At 42.2% G+C, this 18,367-nt stretch overlaps 1 protein-coding gene across 1 annotated transcript in view; it reads right to left on the bottom strand.

The window, feature by feature from the left end:
• The window catches only part of SIRT2 (sirtuin 2), a 61,020-nt gene that overhangs the window by 32,047 nt on the left and 10,606 nt on the right, over nt 1-18,367 (bottom strand). Inside the window, exons 4-7 of the mRNA XM_073615638.1 lie at nt 11,085-11,195; nt 7,709-7,750; nt 7,361-7,467; nt 4,270-4,326 (exon numbers count right to left, since the gene is read on the bottom strand). Coding sequence (XP_073471739.1) covers nt 4,270-4,326; nt 7,361-7,467; nt 7,709-7,750; nt 11,085-11,195 — 317 coding nt within the window. The remainder of the gene's footprint in view (nt 1-4,269; nt 4,327-7,360; nt 7,468-7,708; nt 7,751-11,084; nt 11,196-18,367) is intronic.

The following is an 18,367-nucleotide window of genomic DNA, read 5'->3' as shown; positions in this document are numbered from 1 at the left end:
GCGGCGATGATCGACTAATAATGGGACGGCGATGGGCGACGAGCATTCTGACACTAACTGACACTAACTGAACTTATTCATTACTGAATAAATGACACTGACATTACCAGTGACACTAATATACTAAAACTATGCACTGTTACTGTACTAATGACACTGGCTGGAAAGGGGTCCAGGGTCCGACATCTAGAGAGATCAAGTGTTTAAATGTGTGCCTATGTGTAATATGTGTACAGTGTGCTGCTTTTACTACTAGATCTCTCCGTTTCTCATCCCTGGTTTGCAGATCACTCCCTCTGTACAGAGCTCTGTGTTTACCAACACAGATCTTTGGGCTATAATTGCACACAGCCAATCAGCATGTCCCAGCCGTGAATTATTGGCCAGGACTTGCTGACAGGCTCCCGCTGTGCACAACGGGTGCCAGGCAGGGGGTGCTCATGTGCGTGTCCTAGGCCCAGAAGTAGGCAGCAACGCAGTACATTGCTTTGCCTACAGTGGCCGCTTGCCCGCAGTACATTGAGGGGAGGCAGGCTGACACTAAGTGGTTAAAGGATAAGTTCACCTTTGGGAACATGTTACACCTGTTTCTAAGGTGAGAATCTTCTCACTGCATAGCTGTCGCAATTTAAAAAAATGCACCTGTGCGGGGCTCTGCCGACTCAGCCATGTCAATGAACTACAAGTACAGACAGCCTATGCAGCTGACAGCTTGTAGTTCTCAATAAACTACCAGGGTGCTGTTGAGCGCTCTAGGAAGTTCATAGTGTCATTGTGCAACTGCCTGCGCATACAAGGTACGAGCAGATACACACGCTGCAAGAGCCTGAGACAGCAACCGTAATCTGCTGATCAGGGGTGCAATGCTTTACAGGCTCCTAAAAAAAAAATAAAATAAATTAAATACACATTTTTTTACCTGAAAAAAAATTGGCATTATTATTATTATTATTATTTTTTTTTTTTTTTAAAAAGGTGAACTTATCTTTTAGGAAACACCAACATTTTGCATATAAGGAAATGGTCAGTAAATAAGTATATTTATAAGTATTGTAATCATTTTTGTGAATTCTGGTGCATGTAAATAATGTACCAGTTGGTACTTGCTAGGAGCCTCAGTCACTTTCCCAGAATTAAAAACACCTTTTAGTGCAGTCTATGGAAGGCTGCAGTTGGACAAGGCTGAACAATGTACTGAGTGGCACATGCTTTTGGGGCCTTGTGCATTCAGGGATGAATGCTTGGAACACCTGACATGCAAAAGACTTTAACAGGCTGCAAGCAGAAGGGTATGCTAAAATGCCAGGAAGGACACAGAGCAGTAGATGCCCCCCTCATGAGAGAACAGTTACTAAAACCCATCTATCAAGTTGATATTAAGTTGCCATTCAGTATAAAGACGTGGATCAACATATGCGAAGCGCGATTTCTCTTAAAACCACTCTCGCTATAGATGCAGTCCACCCATGTAAGTGTAATGTATGTCAGTATGTGTATTGAAATGCAGGATAGTGGACAGATCAATGTGTAGAAGCATAGTGATTAGTTGTCAATGCTCAAGTCGGTGGCATGACTGATAATTGTGGTACTGTTACGCGGCCTGCTCGTACAGCTCCACCTGTGATGTCACCACAGTAAACTAAAGTGGTACTGCAGATGTCAATTGTGTCACAGGCCAGGGCATAGACAGCTAATAACCACACCTATACACATTGAATTTCAGGATCTGATTCTCAAGTATTTTAGGCCTAATTCACACCTAATTCATTCAGCTTGACAGTGCCTGCAGGTATTCATGGTGGTTCAAGTGTAATGAATAATGCAACAATTACCTGTGAATGATTGACCCTGGGCATACTGTCTGCATCCAGGATGGATCACCCGCAGGTAATCGCTGTATGAGCAATTGCATGCAAACAGCTGCAAATATCTATGGGTTCTTTTAGGATCCAATTGCTTATAATGGGGCTTCCTGCCCGCAGCTAATCACAGGGAACCCTGCTGAGTCTTCCATGGGTAATCGCAAACGGCCCCATTCGCAAGTGTGAATATGGCCTTACTGCAAGTTTACATGATTAGTTACAGGTGGATTTCAGTAACAGCGACTGTAGCTCCCAGCAAAGGCCATCTGAGACAATGCTACAAATTTATGTACATCTTTCTGACAGGTACATGAATCTGTTGCAAGCAACAATATTTGTTGTACAAGTGTTCTTGCCCCTGGCTGTTCATGCCGCAAATGGGCGTACAGAGTAAAATCTGCCTGTTTTTGCAGCACTGAGGACCTACAACTGCAGCGTAATTTAATACATTGACATGTATTGGAGAATATGCAGCACGCTGCTATATGCACATAAACCAATGGCACTTGTGTATTCACATGCACACATATGGACGGATTTTTCAGAATATAAAATTTTACATTTTGAAAAAAAAAGCTCTATTTGTAAAGGCACCAAAGCTTAATTTCTGATGTAAGGATCTTTACCAGCTTCCATGTTTCTCCTAAGAAAAGTTTTTTAAAAGTTAGGTTTCTTTGTCATAAAATCAGCATTTACAGTCAGGTCCATAAATATTGGGACATCAACACAATTCTAATCTTTTTGGTTCTATACACCACCACAATGGATTTGAAATGAAATAAACAAGGTGTGCTTTAACTGCAGACTTTCAGCTTTAATTTGAGGGTATTTACATCCAAATCAGGTGAACGGTGTAGGAATTACAACAGTTTGTATATGTGTCTTCCACTTTTTAAGGGACCAAAAGTAATGGGACAATTGGCTGCTCAGCTGTTCCATGGCCAGGTGTGTTATTTCCTCATTATCCCATTTACAAGGAGCAGATAAAAGGTCCAGAGTTAATTTCAAGTGTGCTATTTGCATTTGGAATCTGTTGCTGTCTACTCTCAATATGAGATCCAAAGAGCTGTCACTATCAGTAAAGCAAGCCATCATTAGGCTGAAAAAACAAAACAAACCCATCAGAGAGATAGCAAAAACATTAGGTGTGGCCAAATCAACTGTTTGGAACATCCTTAAAAAAAAAAAAAAAAAAAAAAAAAAAAGGAAAGCAGCGGTGAGCTCAGCAACACCAAAAGACCCGGAAGACCATGGAAAACAACTGTGGTAGATGACCGAAGAATTCTTTCCCTGGTGAAGAAAACACCCTTCACAACAGTTGGCCAGATCAAGAACACTCTCCAGGAGGTAGGTGTATGTGTGTCAAAGTCAACAATCAAGAGAAGACTTCACCAGAGTGAATACAGAGGGTTCACCACAAGATGTAAACCATTGGTGAGCCTCAAAAACATGAAGGCCAGATTAGAGTTTGCCAAACAACATCTAAAAAAGCCTTCACCGTTCTGGAACAACATCCTATGGACAGATGAGACCAAGATCAACTTGTACCAGAGTGATGGGAAGAGAAGAGTATGGAGAAGGAAAGGAACTGCTCATGATCCAAAGCATACCACCTCATCAGTGAAGCATGGTGGTGGTAGTGTCATGGCGTGGGCATGTATGGCTGCCAACTGAACTGGTTCTCTTGTATTTATTGATGATGTGACTGCTGACAAAAGTAGCAGGATGAATTCTGAAGTGTTTGGGGCAATATTATCTGCTCACATTCAGCAAAATGCTTCAGAACTCATTGGATGGCGCTTCACAATGCAGATGGACAATGACCCGAAGCATACTGCGAAAGCAACCAAAGAGTTTTTTAAGGGAAAGAAGTGGAATGTTATGCAATGACCAAGTCAGTCACCTGACCTGAATCCGATTGAGCATTCATTTCACTTGCTGAAGACAAAACTGAAGGGAAAATGCCCCAAGAACAAGCAGGAACTGAAGACAGGTGTAGTAGAGGCCTGGCAGAGCATCAGAAGGGATGAAACCCAGCGTCTGGTGATGTCTATGCGTTCCAGACTTCAGGCTGTAATTGACTGCAAAGGATTTGCAACCAAGTATTAAGAAGCGAAAGTTTGATGGATGATTGTTAATCTGTCCCATTACTTTTGGTCCCTTAAAAAGTGGGAGGCACATATACAAATTGTTGTAATTCCTACACAGTCCACCTGATTTGGATGTAAATACCCTCAAATTAAAGCTGAAAGTCTGCAGTTAAAGCACATCTTGTTTGTTTCATTTTAAATTAATTGTGGTGGTGTATAGAGCCAAAAAGATTAGAACTGTGTCGATGTCCCAATATTTATGGACCTGACTGTAGGTTCTTTAATGTCATAAAATATATTAACATTCATGTACTTACCTTGAATTGTCCGGGATACAGTTCTCGAGCCAGCGCAAAAAATGGTTCTGGATTTTGCTATAAAAAAAAAGAAACAGATTAACAGATTTATATATTTCCAATATTATATTATATATATACACACACACACCATCTTATGCAACATTTTAGAGAATATTCTGTTCTATACACATCAGTCCCTGTTCACCAAAGTGGTACTGCACTCCAATATCTCTAACAGGCCCATATTCTACTAGAGGCAATTTTATTTTTTATTCACCTAATGATGTACAGTGTGTGTACTCTGCTTCATGGGGCTGTACTATTCCTTAAATACAAATCCATTATTTAACTGCCTGGTAATACATTTTTCATGAAATGGTTTCTTACTGTGTTTTTCTGCCTCTTTGTATCATCCTTCGTGAACTACCAAACCACTCAATTTCCTCCCCATTTCCGTTTGTTTGAATTAAGCAGTGCACAGTCATGTGCACTGCTCTATGCACACTACAAAGCCAAAATTGCCCCTAGTACATCTTGAGAGCAAGCAAGAGAGAGTAGCTACATACAGTGGGACCATGCATAGCGAATTAAACGTTTTTAAGAGGAGCAAAAAACACAGCAGCAAAAAAAAAAAAAAAGTAAAAAAGTCTAGTGTCATTATAAAGCCCTTTTTTAGTATGTGCACTTCAAGTCCATTATAGTTTTCATTCCTTCTGTGTCCCTGCAGTGCAATCACAGGCTACAGTGCTTGTTGTATTAAGAAGCATTGCAGATGGTGACAAGGTGGGGAGCAGGCTCAAGGACACACAAATGCATAGTCTGTTTTTTGGTCCCTGCAGTTCTGCTCACAGCCAACAGCAGTATGCCAAATTTGAACTCCTTAAAGTGTCTCCTGTATTTTGAACATGAGCAGTAGCTGCACAGAGAGGTCCCAAATGGTACAATGCCTGTATTTCAGCTATACTGTAAACAGCAGCTACACATAGAAGTGCCAATACTGACAGCTCCCCAAAGTGCCTCATGCATTTGAAAAATGATGTACTACTGTGCACAGAAACCCCTCTCCCTGCATGCGTCTAAAACGGTTGCTGTATTTCTAGCAACAGCAAGGGCTGCTCGCAATCTGTAGAGAATCTGTCACTTTTTCTGCAGCCGTGCTGTGTCTTCAGAGTATGGTGTGCTTTAGCTTTATGCATTGTAGGAGTACATAAAATGCTTACGTAACAGCACAGTACAGCTGCTTAAAAAAATAAAAAAAACTAACAACTTCTATGTCAAATGTTTTACTATAATGACCAGGATTTCTTTTTAGCATCTATTAGGCACCAGGGAAAACTAGTTATATCGGCCACATAATGCTTATTTAACATGTACCGCTTGTCTTGGAGAATACAAGATTCTGTAACAGAGGCAAACAAAGAAGGTAAACTTTAGACCCCTGGTGCCCAGCAAGTGGCCTGCTGGCCCTCTGAGTGTGTTGGGCCATCAACCTGCTGGGCACCAGAGTATAGTACAGTGACAGTGTGGTACTGGGCACTGAAACACTTTCTGCAAACCAGCACTGAAATAAAGACTATATTATCAGACAGATTGATTTCTGTCTGACAGTATAAGTTCTGGCCTCAAAACAGAAGAGGCTGCCCCTCGGCTCTCTTTTTTCTGTTTTTGACTTGATGCGTGACTATAGAGCATCTTAAGCTGGCCATAGATGCAGGGACTGGCATAGATTTAAACCATGTATGGGCAGGCTGATTGTACCCAAGTTGAGCGAACTCTTTTCATGAGATTATCACTGTGTGTTCTCCTGCCGGGATGGCTCCCCCTACCAGGGGAACACAATAGCTCTGTGGGAGGGATTACCCCATCAACACTGGCTGTGTTAATGGGGGAATAAAGAGATTTTCCTGCTCCATCTGTGGCCAAGCTTTACTAAAATTAATTGAAAACTAAATATGAATCATCAGCCCATAGCTTTTAAATGTATTTGTTTCAGTTTACAGATTAACAGGGAATAGAATACTAAGTAGAGTACCAGACCATGCAGGGTATTTTCCTGTACAAGTCCCTGAGCATGAACAGTAGGGTAAAAATGTACTGAAAGTTATCAGTACAGAGGGGTATCTACACTGACCTCTGGTTTCACATTCATAAGAGTTCTGTAATTTCGCCATTGAAAACAGAAGCAGTACTTCTGTCCGATGCTGCCGATCTCTGTGTGGAATGCTTCTCTAGCTGCTGTTTGTTGATGTCAGCAGCCAGAACTTTTACAGTGTCTTTCAGCAGATATCAATCCAGCCAATTAGTAAAAGAGGAACGCAGGGGTACTGAAGTCCCCGTGAAGCCAATGTACATTCCTGGAAGGGTGTCTTGGCAGAATACCTGGAGACTTCTCGCGGGAACCCTAGGGTTCATTAAACCCTGGCTTATGCCGCGTACACATGAGCGGACTTTACGGCAGACTTTGTCCGGCGTACTTTTCGACGGACTTTACAACGAACTTTCCGAATGAACGGACTTGCCTACACACAATCAACCAAAGTCCAACGGATTCGTACGTGATGACGTACGACCGGACTAAAACAAGGAAGTTGATAGCCAGTAGCCAATAGCTGCCCTTGCGTCGTTTTTTTGTCCTTCGGACTAGCATACAGACGAGCGGACTTTTCAACCGGACTCGAGTCTGTCGGAAAGATTTGAAACATGTTTCATTTCTAGGTCCGTCAAACTTTTGAGAAAAAAAAAAGTCAGCTGGAGCCCACACACGATCGAATTGTCCGACGGACTCCGGTTCGCCGGACCAAGTATGCCGTAAAGTCCGGTCGTGTGTACGCGGCATAAGACCAACAGATCTACCTTTCATGTTGGTTCTGTGCATGGAGTAATTTAAATGCTCCAATTTGCTAAAAAAATAAAAGGAGCTCAAATAATAACAAATGTACATATTCCAAGGAAAGACATCAAAAATCACTTCAAAGTTTTCAATTACTATGAAAGTGCTTACTCTACAATCTGTTAACTTTAATTTGATACCTTTACTTTGCAAGCTACTGATTTCCTTTTTTGCTTCATGTATATATACCGGTAAATATAAAATGCAACATGACCTTACCTTAAAGAATCCAATTTCAAATATGGCTTCAGGGTATGGCAAGTTGTATTTCTGAAGATTGGCATACAGTCCACTGCCTGGTGAACGGAAGTCAGGGATTCCTGCAGCTTTAGAAGATCAATATACAATCACTGAGGGCATGTACAACCTTTGTATTTTTTTTTTGTAAAAGTACAAGTTACAGATGTAATCGAAAAGACATAGAGAGAGGCATAAGCATCATTACAGCCCCCCCCCCCCCCATTTAATTTACATCACATAAGCCACCATATGCATTAGTGATCTGATCACTAATGTGCTGGTGGATCATCCAAAACACAAATAGAACACAGAAAGTAAAATACTTACATGTTGAGATACCTGCGCCAACCATAAATGCCACATTTTTGCCTGCAATGGAAAAAAAGCGGGTTAAAAGTATATAATTTCAAAACAGTGTATACCAGCGGCAGCCTGTCCATAAGGGGAGTAGCACTTGACGCGAAGAGTTCTACAGGTTTTTTTTTTTCTTGCAAAGCACATGGATTAGAGCCAGAGGCTCTAATTGGCTTCAGAAAGGGTGGACTTGGGGCACAGAGCACCCACCCACTTGTGAAAATAGCAAATTAACAGTCGCTATTGTCTTCCTGCTTCTCCTCCCAGCCAATCAGGACAAGAAGCGGGCCCTGAGATCGGATTCGCAGAGGAAGCCGCCCGGGATCTGGATAGGGCAAGTGCTGGGCTGGCGGGCTTGTGTGCGGGCGAGCGGGGATGGGGGAAGTGGGTGGTTTGTTTGCCACCCCACCCAAAAAATGAAGCACCAGTTGCCACTGGTGTATACCATTGCTTGGGGGACTGGAAGAAGAGGTATTTTAGCTTCAATCAACCTCAACAAACATATATGTAGCAGGATCTGGGATTAGCATAGAATCTTCCTCTGATTTATGAACTGTATTGTTTTAGCTTCAAAGTATAACACAATTGGCCGATAATCTCAAAGTAGAACCATAGGCAAAATGTTTTTTTCATTTTGGATAGAGTAAGGGAGGATTATAACCTCTGTTGGTTTACTTTTTGCCATCTGTGCTCCATTTGGGAGAATTACCTTCACTTCCTTCCCAATAAGCATGGGATTTAAATTTTTTTTTTTTCTAGTACTGGCGGTGATCAGCGACTTATAGTGGGACTGCGAAATTACGGCAGGCAAATCAGACACCTAACTGACACTTTTGATACTTTTTGGGGACCAGTGGCACTAATACGGTGATCAGTGCTAAAAAATATGCACTGTCATTGTACTAATGACACTAGCTAGGAAGGGGTTAACATCAGGGGCGATCAAAGGGTACCAGAAAAAAAGCTACCAGAAAAGATGTCTTAAACACAGCAGAACTGAAGAAAAGGCACCCATATTCCCAGAACACTAATGAAAAAACTGGGACATGTGTAGTAAGAGGGGGCTACAGTTTCATGTTTCCCAATGTCCAATTGTGCTGCAGGTGACAGCATAACCTGAGCCCCGGTTCACACAGGGGCGGCACGACTTGCAGGTCACCGCAGCGAGGCAACCTGCAAAAGACTTCCGCGGCGACTTGCAAAACGACTTCTGTATAGAAGTCTATGCAAGTCGCCCCTGAAGTAGTACAGGAACCTTTTTCTAAGTCGGAGCGACTTGTGTCGCTCCTATTAGAACAGTTCCATTGTACAGAACGGGAGGCGACTTGTCAGGCGGCTAGGTCGCCCGACAAGTCGCCCCTGTGTGAACCGGCTCTCAAGGTTGCAGACTTTATGGGGTTGATTTTCTAAAACTTGAGAGTGCAAAATCCGGTGCAAAGTTCACAGATACAGATTATATAAGGATCTAAACATAAGTCATAAATGAGTGCAGTACACATATGGCCACAAATATACGGTAGCAGAATGGTACAAAAGAGTACACTATAAAATATGCTATTACAATACAACAGTAAAGTATCCAATATCACGACAAATTTTGAATTATTTTCAGTTTTTTTAGTTAAAGCGGAACTCTACCCAAAAGGCGAAGTTCTGCTTTAAGGCATCCTCCCTAGTTCTAACAGGTACCTGCTCCCACTTCCGCTTGGATCACCTAGGCGATCCAAGAGGAAGTTCTCTTTCTTTAGGATGACAGCACCAGCCCAGGTGAGGACGGAGCTAGATCCTTGGACAGGTCATTTATTAAAAGTCAGCAGCTATGGGATTTGTAGCTGCTGACTTTTATTTTTTATTTTTTTGTTACAGACTGGACCACCTCTTTAAGCTATAACCACTTGTTTACCAAGGTACATTTATTAATAGCATGGCAAGAAAGTGGTTAAATCAACTGCTGTAAACTTGATACCAGGTTTAGGATCCAGCAATGGGTTCTCCGATAAAAGTGATTGAGTGGCTCTAGAGCCACTTGATTAAATTTACATAGCTTTTAAAGTGCCTCTGCCAGCTCCCACAGTATTTCCCAAGCTTTCCCATTCCACTGTTGAGTTTGGAACCGCAGAAAACAGCTTCCCCCGAGTATGCAGAAGAAACTTGGGGGAAACCTTTGTTCCCCATTCCCTCCTACAACTAATGACCCCAGAAGCAACAGGTATTATGTTCCTTTCAGGGTCACAGGTGTCATTCCTCGGCTAGTGTAGCCGAGGATACAGCTATTCTAGCACGATCTGTGCTGGTTTAGTGGCATCAGAGTGCAGGAGAGACATTGGGAGTTTCACAATGTCTCCACAAAGAGTATCTGTCACCCGCCCATGCCTACACATAGGGGGCTTGCTAATACCCTTGTGATGGCAAAAAAAAAAAAATAAATTAATAATAATTTTAAAAAAAGCGCACACACACAATATAAAAAGCGCAGTCCAGGCCAAGCATGTGTATGCAAACAGTAAACGTGCCACGCATGTGAGGTATAATCACGAACATCGGTTTGAAAGCAATAATTCTAGAGCTATATTTCATGGCTTACTCTAAACTGATGACCTGTAAAGGCGTTTATAGCATCCGCTATAGAGAATTTTGGGTACCATTGTTTGTTGCGATTCCACGGGTGTGCGCAATTTTAGGACTCGACATGTTTGGTATCCATTTGCTTGAAGCAACCCCATCTTTTATATTTTACCAAAAAAATGTGTATTATATTGTGTTTGTGTGCACTAAAATTCATTTTAGTGCATTTTTTTTCCCTGAAAATATGCAGTTGGTAAATAACTGCACAAGCATCGAGTCATTTAAAAACAATCCAATAATGATATTGTTATTATTGTCCCTTACAGCAGAGTATGCTACAGCTGAACCACTTTTACCAAAAAGAACTCTTCTTACAGTGCTAGTTAAAACCCTCCTTGTTTATACTAACATTCAGCCAGCGAGACAGCAGTAGTCTAATGCTCCTATGTGTTGGCAGCACAGAGTATTTTAACCTTTGCGGCAACAGTTATCAGTGTTCAACAACCTAAAATATCACCACATTTTTTTTTTTACCGTTTTTGCCACCAGCTATGTTATAGTGATAGATAAGGAAAGTGCAACGGGGCTTTAACTCTGCTTTATAAAGGCAACTGGGGTCCTATTGTCCTCTATTGTGTATGAAAGACAAAAAGGACCTACCAATAGTATAGTTCTTTACAGCAGGAGTAGTTAAGCTGTGAAAATCCTTACCAAATATAAATATAATACAGTTTTAAAAATTGTTTCTAAAACATTGTGACAAAAATCTTAATATGTAACTTACATTTTTCACTAAGCATGAATTTGCTTACTCCTTCAAGGGTTAGTTCATCGAGGACTTTTTCTGGAGTGCCAATGCCCAGCGTCCGGGAAAAAAGATCGCGCAGGAAATCCACTGAAACAAAACAGTAACTTGTTCAATCCCTCTGTAGGGTTTTGGAACCACAGATATGGTACAATTCAGGTATGTAAAGTAAAAAAATGCTGGCTAAGTGGAGCGGTCAAAGTGCCCTTATTCTTTATTGGGGTTTCTGCTTTCAAAGAGATAATAGAAAAATCTTCCATCATTTTTCAAAAGCTTTCCACAATTTTAACATGGAAATAGTTCCAATCATACCATAACTGCAAAATGCTTTAATATTTGATGTTAAAAAAAACAAACAAAAAAAAAGAAAAACAAAAACGAAAATTTATTTTACGAATTAATGATTAACGAATCAGTTTCTCGTGCAGATTAACATTATTTTCACTGGACGTTCAGGTAACACTTGTATTCAGTCATGATCTGATTTATTTACACTAACACTGCCATATAAAAAACTCATAGCTGTGATCATTTATGACTTTCTAAACAGTGCATAGTGAAATTTCAAAGAATTTGATCCTAACTTCCAGCTTAGACTTGTTGTACCAGAGAGAAAACAAAAAGAGTTCTAAAGCGCTAAAACTGGCAGTCATTAGAAACTTTTGTCATGTCATAACAATTATGCAAGGAATAGCTGGACACCAGTGCAGCTGCAAACTTCTGGAAGAAAAGTAGACAACAAAAATAAACAAAAATGCAGCGATCAATGGGACCAGTAGTAAAAAACTATTGCTGATGGTATAATCAATAAAGTTCATTTATAGGATGCATGCTGAGATTTGAAATTAAAAACAACTGTCAATGATAAAATGAGTTGATAAAATTATTAGAATTCATAAGCACAACTCATTATCATGGTTGAAGTAATCTGAAAATTAGTATATACGATACCACCATGACAAGGGGTTAATGTCAGCAAGTGTGCACCGAGCTCCGATCCTAATTGTCAGACCCAATGGCTCAATGTGCAGGGAGAAAAATAGAGGTGGAGAGACACCACTCACTAAGGTGCACTTAGTGGCTGTATTCCGGATATCAGACTCGCTGTGATGATCCAGGAGGTAGATTGTAGATCGCGCCTGTGAACGACCTCGGTCAAGTTGGCTGATCAGGCTGGCTGGAACCTGGCATGCTGGAGGGCGCTCTGGATGGTGCGCACTGAATCCAGAAGCCGGGAGGCAGGGTCAGGGCCGGAAACGAGGAGTACCAGGAAGCTAAGCGGGTCGCAAGCTCAAAGTAGCCGTGGCGACCGTGACTTACATGTTTCAAGCTCCTGTGCTTTATCAAAGTCAAGGGAGCCAACCAGCAGGCAGATATATAAGCATATAGGTGTGAAGGGGGAAGGGCTATTAGCTCTTGTGATGTTAACCCCTCGTGTACACCATAACAGTGAATAAATGCATGCATATTACACAGAACAGCAATTTAGATGAAACAAAAGGTAGCAATCTAAAATATTAAAATATTTGTACGTATTAAAATGAATGTAATACAAAACAAATTCAACTGTAATAAATCACTATAATCACAGGAGGGACTATAATAGGCCCTCCAGTGGTAAACCAGATTTATAACAACTGTACAACTTGTTGTACCAGAGGTCTTACTAAACTTCAAAACAGTGTGAATCTCATGCGTATGACTGGTCAAAGACATGAGGACCCTTCAATTTTGATTAAAGTTTTAACCCTTTGAATTGGTGCAACAATTTCTTATTTATATAATTTACTCTTATTAGTTGCTACTATACTGTTTATTGCTTTGTGAGTGAATTATTACTACTACAGTTGAAAACACTGTTCTACCATGACAAAAAAAAAAAAAAAAAAAAAAAAAAAGGGTTAAAGCTGAATTGCAGGAATTCACCTCCTTTGTAAAAAGTGCAGGCACGGTATGAGTTAAATCCAAGGAGCTGCATGACATCTCCTGGGCTTATCTCTATTATTTATATATGACAGTTTTATTGCACTCCCTGAAAGACAGCCATCACTGTATTTCTGGGAGCCTGAGGCTGGTGCTTCAGGTCTAACCTCATCAACATTAGAGTCAGTGCAGCTGCTTCACTTGCCCCTCCCCCTGCCCTATCAAAGAAGCCTTTGTGAACTATGTGAACTCATTCACAAAAACCCAAAGGCTTCTCTGAATGGGCAGCAAAGGGAAGGGGTGGGCATAGCTGCTCTGTGTGCCTAGCTCCTGCAATAGGTGTTTGTGTATGCTCCAGCCGAGCCATAAACATGTCAGATATAAATAATAGGAGGTAAGTTCAGAAGATATCATGCACCTACTTGGACTTAACTAATAGTAAGCCTACTTTTTTTACAAAGTGGTTCTTAAAAAATCATGATCTCGATTCAGGATCTGTCTTGCTGAGTTTGCCGATTCTTTCATATGAAAAAGTGGAGAGATTATCTGCTCACTCAGCTGTCAAAAGAAAGCATCCAGGCAGTCTGCCAAGTTTAGAACTTGAAACATTGTAACTAACTTCCTTCTTAGATCAAAGGGATAAACTTCTCTGTGTAGACAAATAACTGGGCAGTCTGCCAAGTTTTAAACAACTGTAAATGCAGGAAGTTTAATCACTTAAAGTCTAAATCTTTTTCTGACACTTCTTTCTTAAGTTAAAATCAATATTTTTTGCTAAAAAAAAAAAAAAAAATACTTGGAACCCCCAAACATATATATATTAGCAGAGACCCTAGGGAATAAAATGCCAATTGCTGCAATATTTTATGTCACACTGTATTTGCCCAGCGGTCTTTCTAAGGAAAACAATGTCTCTGCCGTTCTGCCCATGCGCTTCCGACTTACGAACATATCCGACTTAAGAGCAAACTGGCAGTCCCTAACCCGTTCATAACTCGGGGACTGCCTGTATTTGATCCCCAAGCAAAACATAACTTAGTACTTGGTGGAGAAACCCTTGTTGGCAAGCACAGAGGTAAGACATTTCTTGTAGAAAGTGACCAGATTTGCACACATCTCAGGAGGGATTTTGGTCCACTCTTTTTTACAGATCTTCTCTAAATCCTTAAAGTGGTTATAAAGGCAGAGTTTTTTTTATCTTAATGCATTCTTCTGTGTATAGCAGACCCCCTCATACTTACCTGAGCCCCATCTGTATCCATCAATGTGCATGAGTGCCTCAGCCCTCCGGGACACTCTCTCCTGATTGGCTGAGACACAGCAGTGACTGAATGGACACACGGAGCTGCGGCTCGGGTGCCCCCATAGAAAGCCGCTTGGTGTGGGGGCATGCGACAGGAGGGAGGGGACAGGAGCACCAAAGAGGTACCCGAGAAGAGGAGGAGCTGGGCCCCTCTGTGCAAACCACTGCACAGAGCAGGTAAGTACAACATGTTCGTTATTTAAAAAAAAAAAAAAAAAAACACAGACTTTAGTATTACTTTAGTGTTTCTTGGCTGTTGCTTGGCAACTTTAAGTTTCAGCTCCCTCCATAATTTTTAGAGGGGCCAAAGGACAGGGCTATATATTGTAAAATCTTGGATGAGAACCTTCTTCCCTCAGCCAGAATACTGAAGATATGTAAGAAAAAAACAGGGAGGGGGAGGCACTGACCTGAGTGTAATATTAAAATGATGACTTTAATACGATAAGATCAAAAACTACTTACAAGATGATAGAAGATGCATGCTCGTCAAAGTAAAGTGCAGTCCTGGCATTCCACATGGCTCTGTGGGTCCCACCGCTGTTCCGGATAGCTGGAAAGGATTGAGCAGCTGGCTGGAATGGAGTGTTTCTCCAGGAGCAAAGGAACTAAGAAGCTCCACACTGACCAGCATCGACCGTGGAACAGGAAGTGATGTCACCGGCATCTGACTGGACCTAGGCAGGGCTGGAATCTTGTCAATCAGGGCTGCAGTGGTGAAAGGCTATGCGCTTGGAGCTGGCTGCTCCTTCTATTGGCCTGCTGCCCTCTAGAGGAGGACAGCTATATATACACAATGGAGAGCATGTGGGTGTGGCCATGGAACTAGAACTTCCAGCAGACCAATCAGTAAACAATTCAGGGAAAAATAAATAATAAAACCCCAAAAAAATAAAAATATATTTATTTTTTTTAAAACTGATACACAAGGAAATATATGAAGCATAATTCTCTTCTATATGTATAGAAGCCTATTGAAGAGGTTAACGATGTATGAAGGCCCAGGCAAGTAAAATAGAAAAAAAAGGGGGGGGGTTAGTATGCATGTAAACATGAAGAGATGATGGAGAGGGAACAGGCTGTAGTGTAAAGAATTGATATTAATAATGAACGGTAATGATAAGGTTGGTGCTGTGTGCCCCCTAATTGGTATACAAGGGATATATATGTGTGTGTGTCCCCTCATGGTGTAGATACCAAGTGGGGTTCACCTAATGATGGATCATGTAATACATATATATATATATATATATATATATATATTTATTACACACACATATTATATTAATATATTTACTATACCACTCCCGACCGGTAGAGCAGAGACAGACCTGTTTGTGGGGGGAGAAAAAAAAAACAGAAATGGGCGTGTGATCTGTTATAACAAGGTGTATGCGTCTAACTCTTCATCGAGTCCCCCTGGCGAGAGGGAGTTAAGGGAATATATTCAGAAAGTCTCCCGCTGGCAGGGTCGTTTGAAACGCTCCGCAGCAGGCAAACATCCGGAGATGGCCTTTATGACCCACACCTTCAGGCCTTCGGTGGACTTTTGATGTTCAGTCAAAAAATGTCTTGGCACACTGTGCTCATCACATCCCTGTTCGATGAACCACCTGTGCTTGCCAAACCGTTGGCAGAGGGGACAGATGGTTCTGCCAACATATAGGAGGCCACAAGGACAAGTCAGACAGTATACTACATGATCACTGGAGCAATTGTGAAACTCATAACTCTTTTATAGGATAAGTTTTTCCTTTTGTAGAGAAGCTTTTTTGTCCATGCTGGACAAATTTACACATCATGCATAATTTTTTCTTGCACTGAAACATGCCCACTAGTGGGATCAGGGGGGGTGTGGGTGGTGGGATCTGGCTTGGGTAAGAATACTAAATATGTAGGTCGTGGATGGGTCTAGCAACATGACAATGACCCAAAACATACCGCCAAGGCAACAAAGGAATGACTCAAGAAAAAGCACATTAAGGTCATGGCCTAGCTCAGCCCAGACCTTAATCCTATAGAAAATTTATAGAGGGAGCTGAAACTTCGAGTTACCAAGATCTGTAAAGAAGAGTGGACCAAAATCCCTCCTGAGATGTGTGCAAAACTGGTCACCAACTACAAGAAAACGGAAAATTGTATACTCACCTTTCCGTAATTTTCCTTTCCTGTCGCATCTTCATGGCAGCATACACGTTGGGTTGTGACTCCGCCTCCACAACCTGATAGGACCACATAGCTATAAATTAGAGAGTAGGCACCTGCCCCAGTATTCTCTGTAAATATATACACATGTCACCTCAGAGGGTGGGTGATTGTATGCTGCCATGAAGATGCGACAGGAAAGGAAAATTACGGAAAGGTGAGTATACAATTTTCCGTTTTCCTGTCGCATCATGGCAGCATACACGTTGGGGAGTAACTCGCCAAACTGGGTGGGAGTGCAAAAAAAATCAAATTTATTGACAAGGAACAGAAGAATTGGCCTGTATGACGGCCCTCCCAAATTCAACTGCTGCTAAGCGTGCAGCGTCTATTTTGTAATGGGAAATGAAGGTGTTTCTTGAAGACCAAGTGGCCGCTCTACAAATGGTTTCCGCTGAAACTTTACAGTAAGCTGCCCATGAAGTAGCCATTGCCCTGGTGGAATGCGCTCTAAGGTCTTCCGGGATTTGCAAGGTGCTTAAGGAGTAGGTCTTTTTGATAGTTTTCATGAGCCATGAGGCGATGGTACGGGCAGAGGCTGTCTGGCCCTTCCTGAACCCATGTGGGATGACTAAAAGGTTCTCGCATCTCCTGAAAGACTTGGTCATCGAGAGGTAATGCAGAACGTTGCCCCTAACATCCAGGGGATGAGGAACGCCCTGATCTGTGTTCAAAGCCGGGAGGTCAATCTCCTGGTTAAAGTGGAATGCAGAGGAGACCTTTGGGATAAATCTGTCTGAAGGTTTCAGGGTTAGCCTGTCTGGGTAAACCATCAGGTATGGTTCCTTGATCAGTAAAGCTTGCATTTCCGAGACCCTCTTCGTTGAAGTGATGGCGATTAGGAATGAGACTTTTAGAGTCAGGTCCCAGAGGGAGGTGTCTTCAAGAGGGGAGAATGGTTCTCCGGATAGAATTTGTAGGACAGTTGATAGGTCCCATGTTGGAAATGAGGGCTTTCTGGGAGGCCTTAGTTTCAGGCATGCTTTCTGGAATTGAACTACAAGAGGGTTGAGTGCCCATCTAACCCCTGTCAGAGCAGAGATGGCAGAGACTTGGACCTTTAGGGTGCTAGATCTAAGGCCTTTGTCTAGGCCTGACTGTAGAAACTCAAGCACTTGTATTGCTGATGGGGAAGACGGATCCCAACCTTGTTCCTGAGCAAATGAAGAGAACTTCCCCCAGACTCTCTCGTAGGTGTGATTCGTGGAAGATTTCCTGGCTAAAAGCAGTGTTTCCACTACCTTCTGCGAACAGCCTTGATCTAGGAACCTAGACCTTTCAGTCTCCAGGCCGCTAGGTGCAATCTCTCTGGATTCGGATGTAGCAGCTGGCCCTGGGTTAGTAGATCCGTTGTCACCGGAAGAGGAATTGGATCCGCTGTGCTCAGTTGCAGGAGGGTGGTGAACCAAGGCCTCCGTGGCCAGAAGGGAATCACAGCCAGTACTAGAGCTGCTGAGTGTTTGAGCCTCAGAAGGAACTTGGCAATCAGTGGCGTTGGTGGGAAAATGTAACCTAGGCGAAAGTTCCAGGTATGCTGGAGACAATCCGTTCCCTCCGCTGAGGGGAAGGGGTTCCTCGACAGAAACCTTTGACATTTCCTGTTCTCCGGTGTTGCTGCGAGGTCTATGTCTGGATGACCCCATGTCTGGCATATGAGGGCGAAGGCCTGCGGGCTTAGACACCACTCGCTGTTGGAAACGAATGTCCTGCTGAGAGAGTCCGCCAGTTCGTTCTGAATTCCCGGAATATATGCCGCCTTCAGGTCCTGCAGGTTCAGTTGAGCCCATTGCATCACCGGACCAACTTCCCGCATCATGGAGATGCTCCTGGT

Source organism: Aquarana catesbeiana, linkage group LG02, assembly GCF_042186555.1.
Source record: "Aquarana catesbeiana isolate 2022-GZ linkage group LG02, ASM4218655v1, whole genome shotgun sequence".
In the NCBI taxonomy this organism is placed as follows: Eukaryota; Metazoa; Chordata; class Amphibia; order Anura; family Ranidae; genus Aquarana; species Aquarana catesbeiana.
Note: the sequence above shows the minus strand (reverse complement) of the source record. Positions and strands in the feature narration are given on the sequence as shown.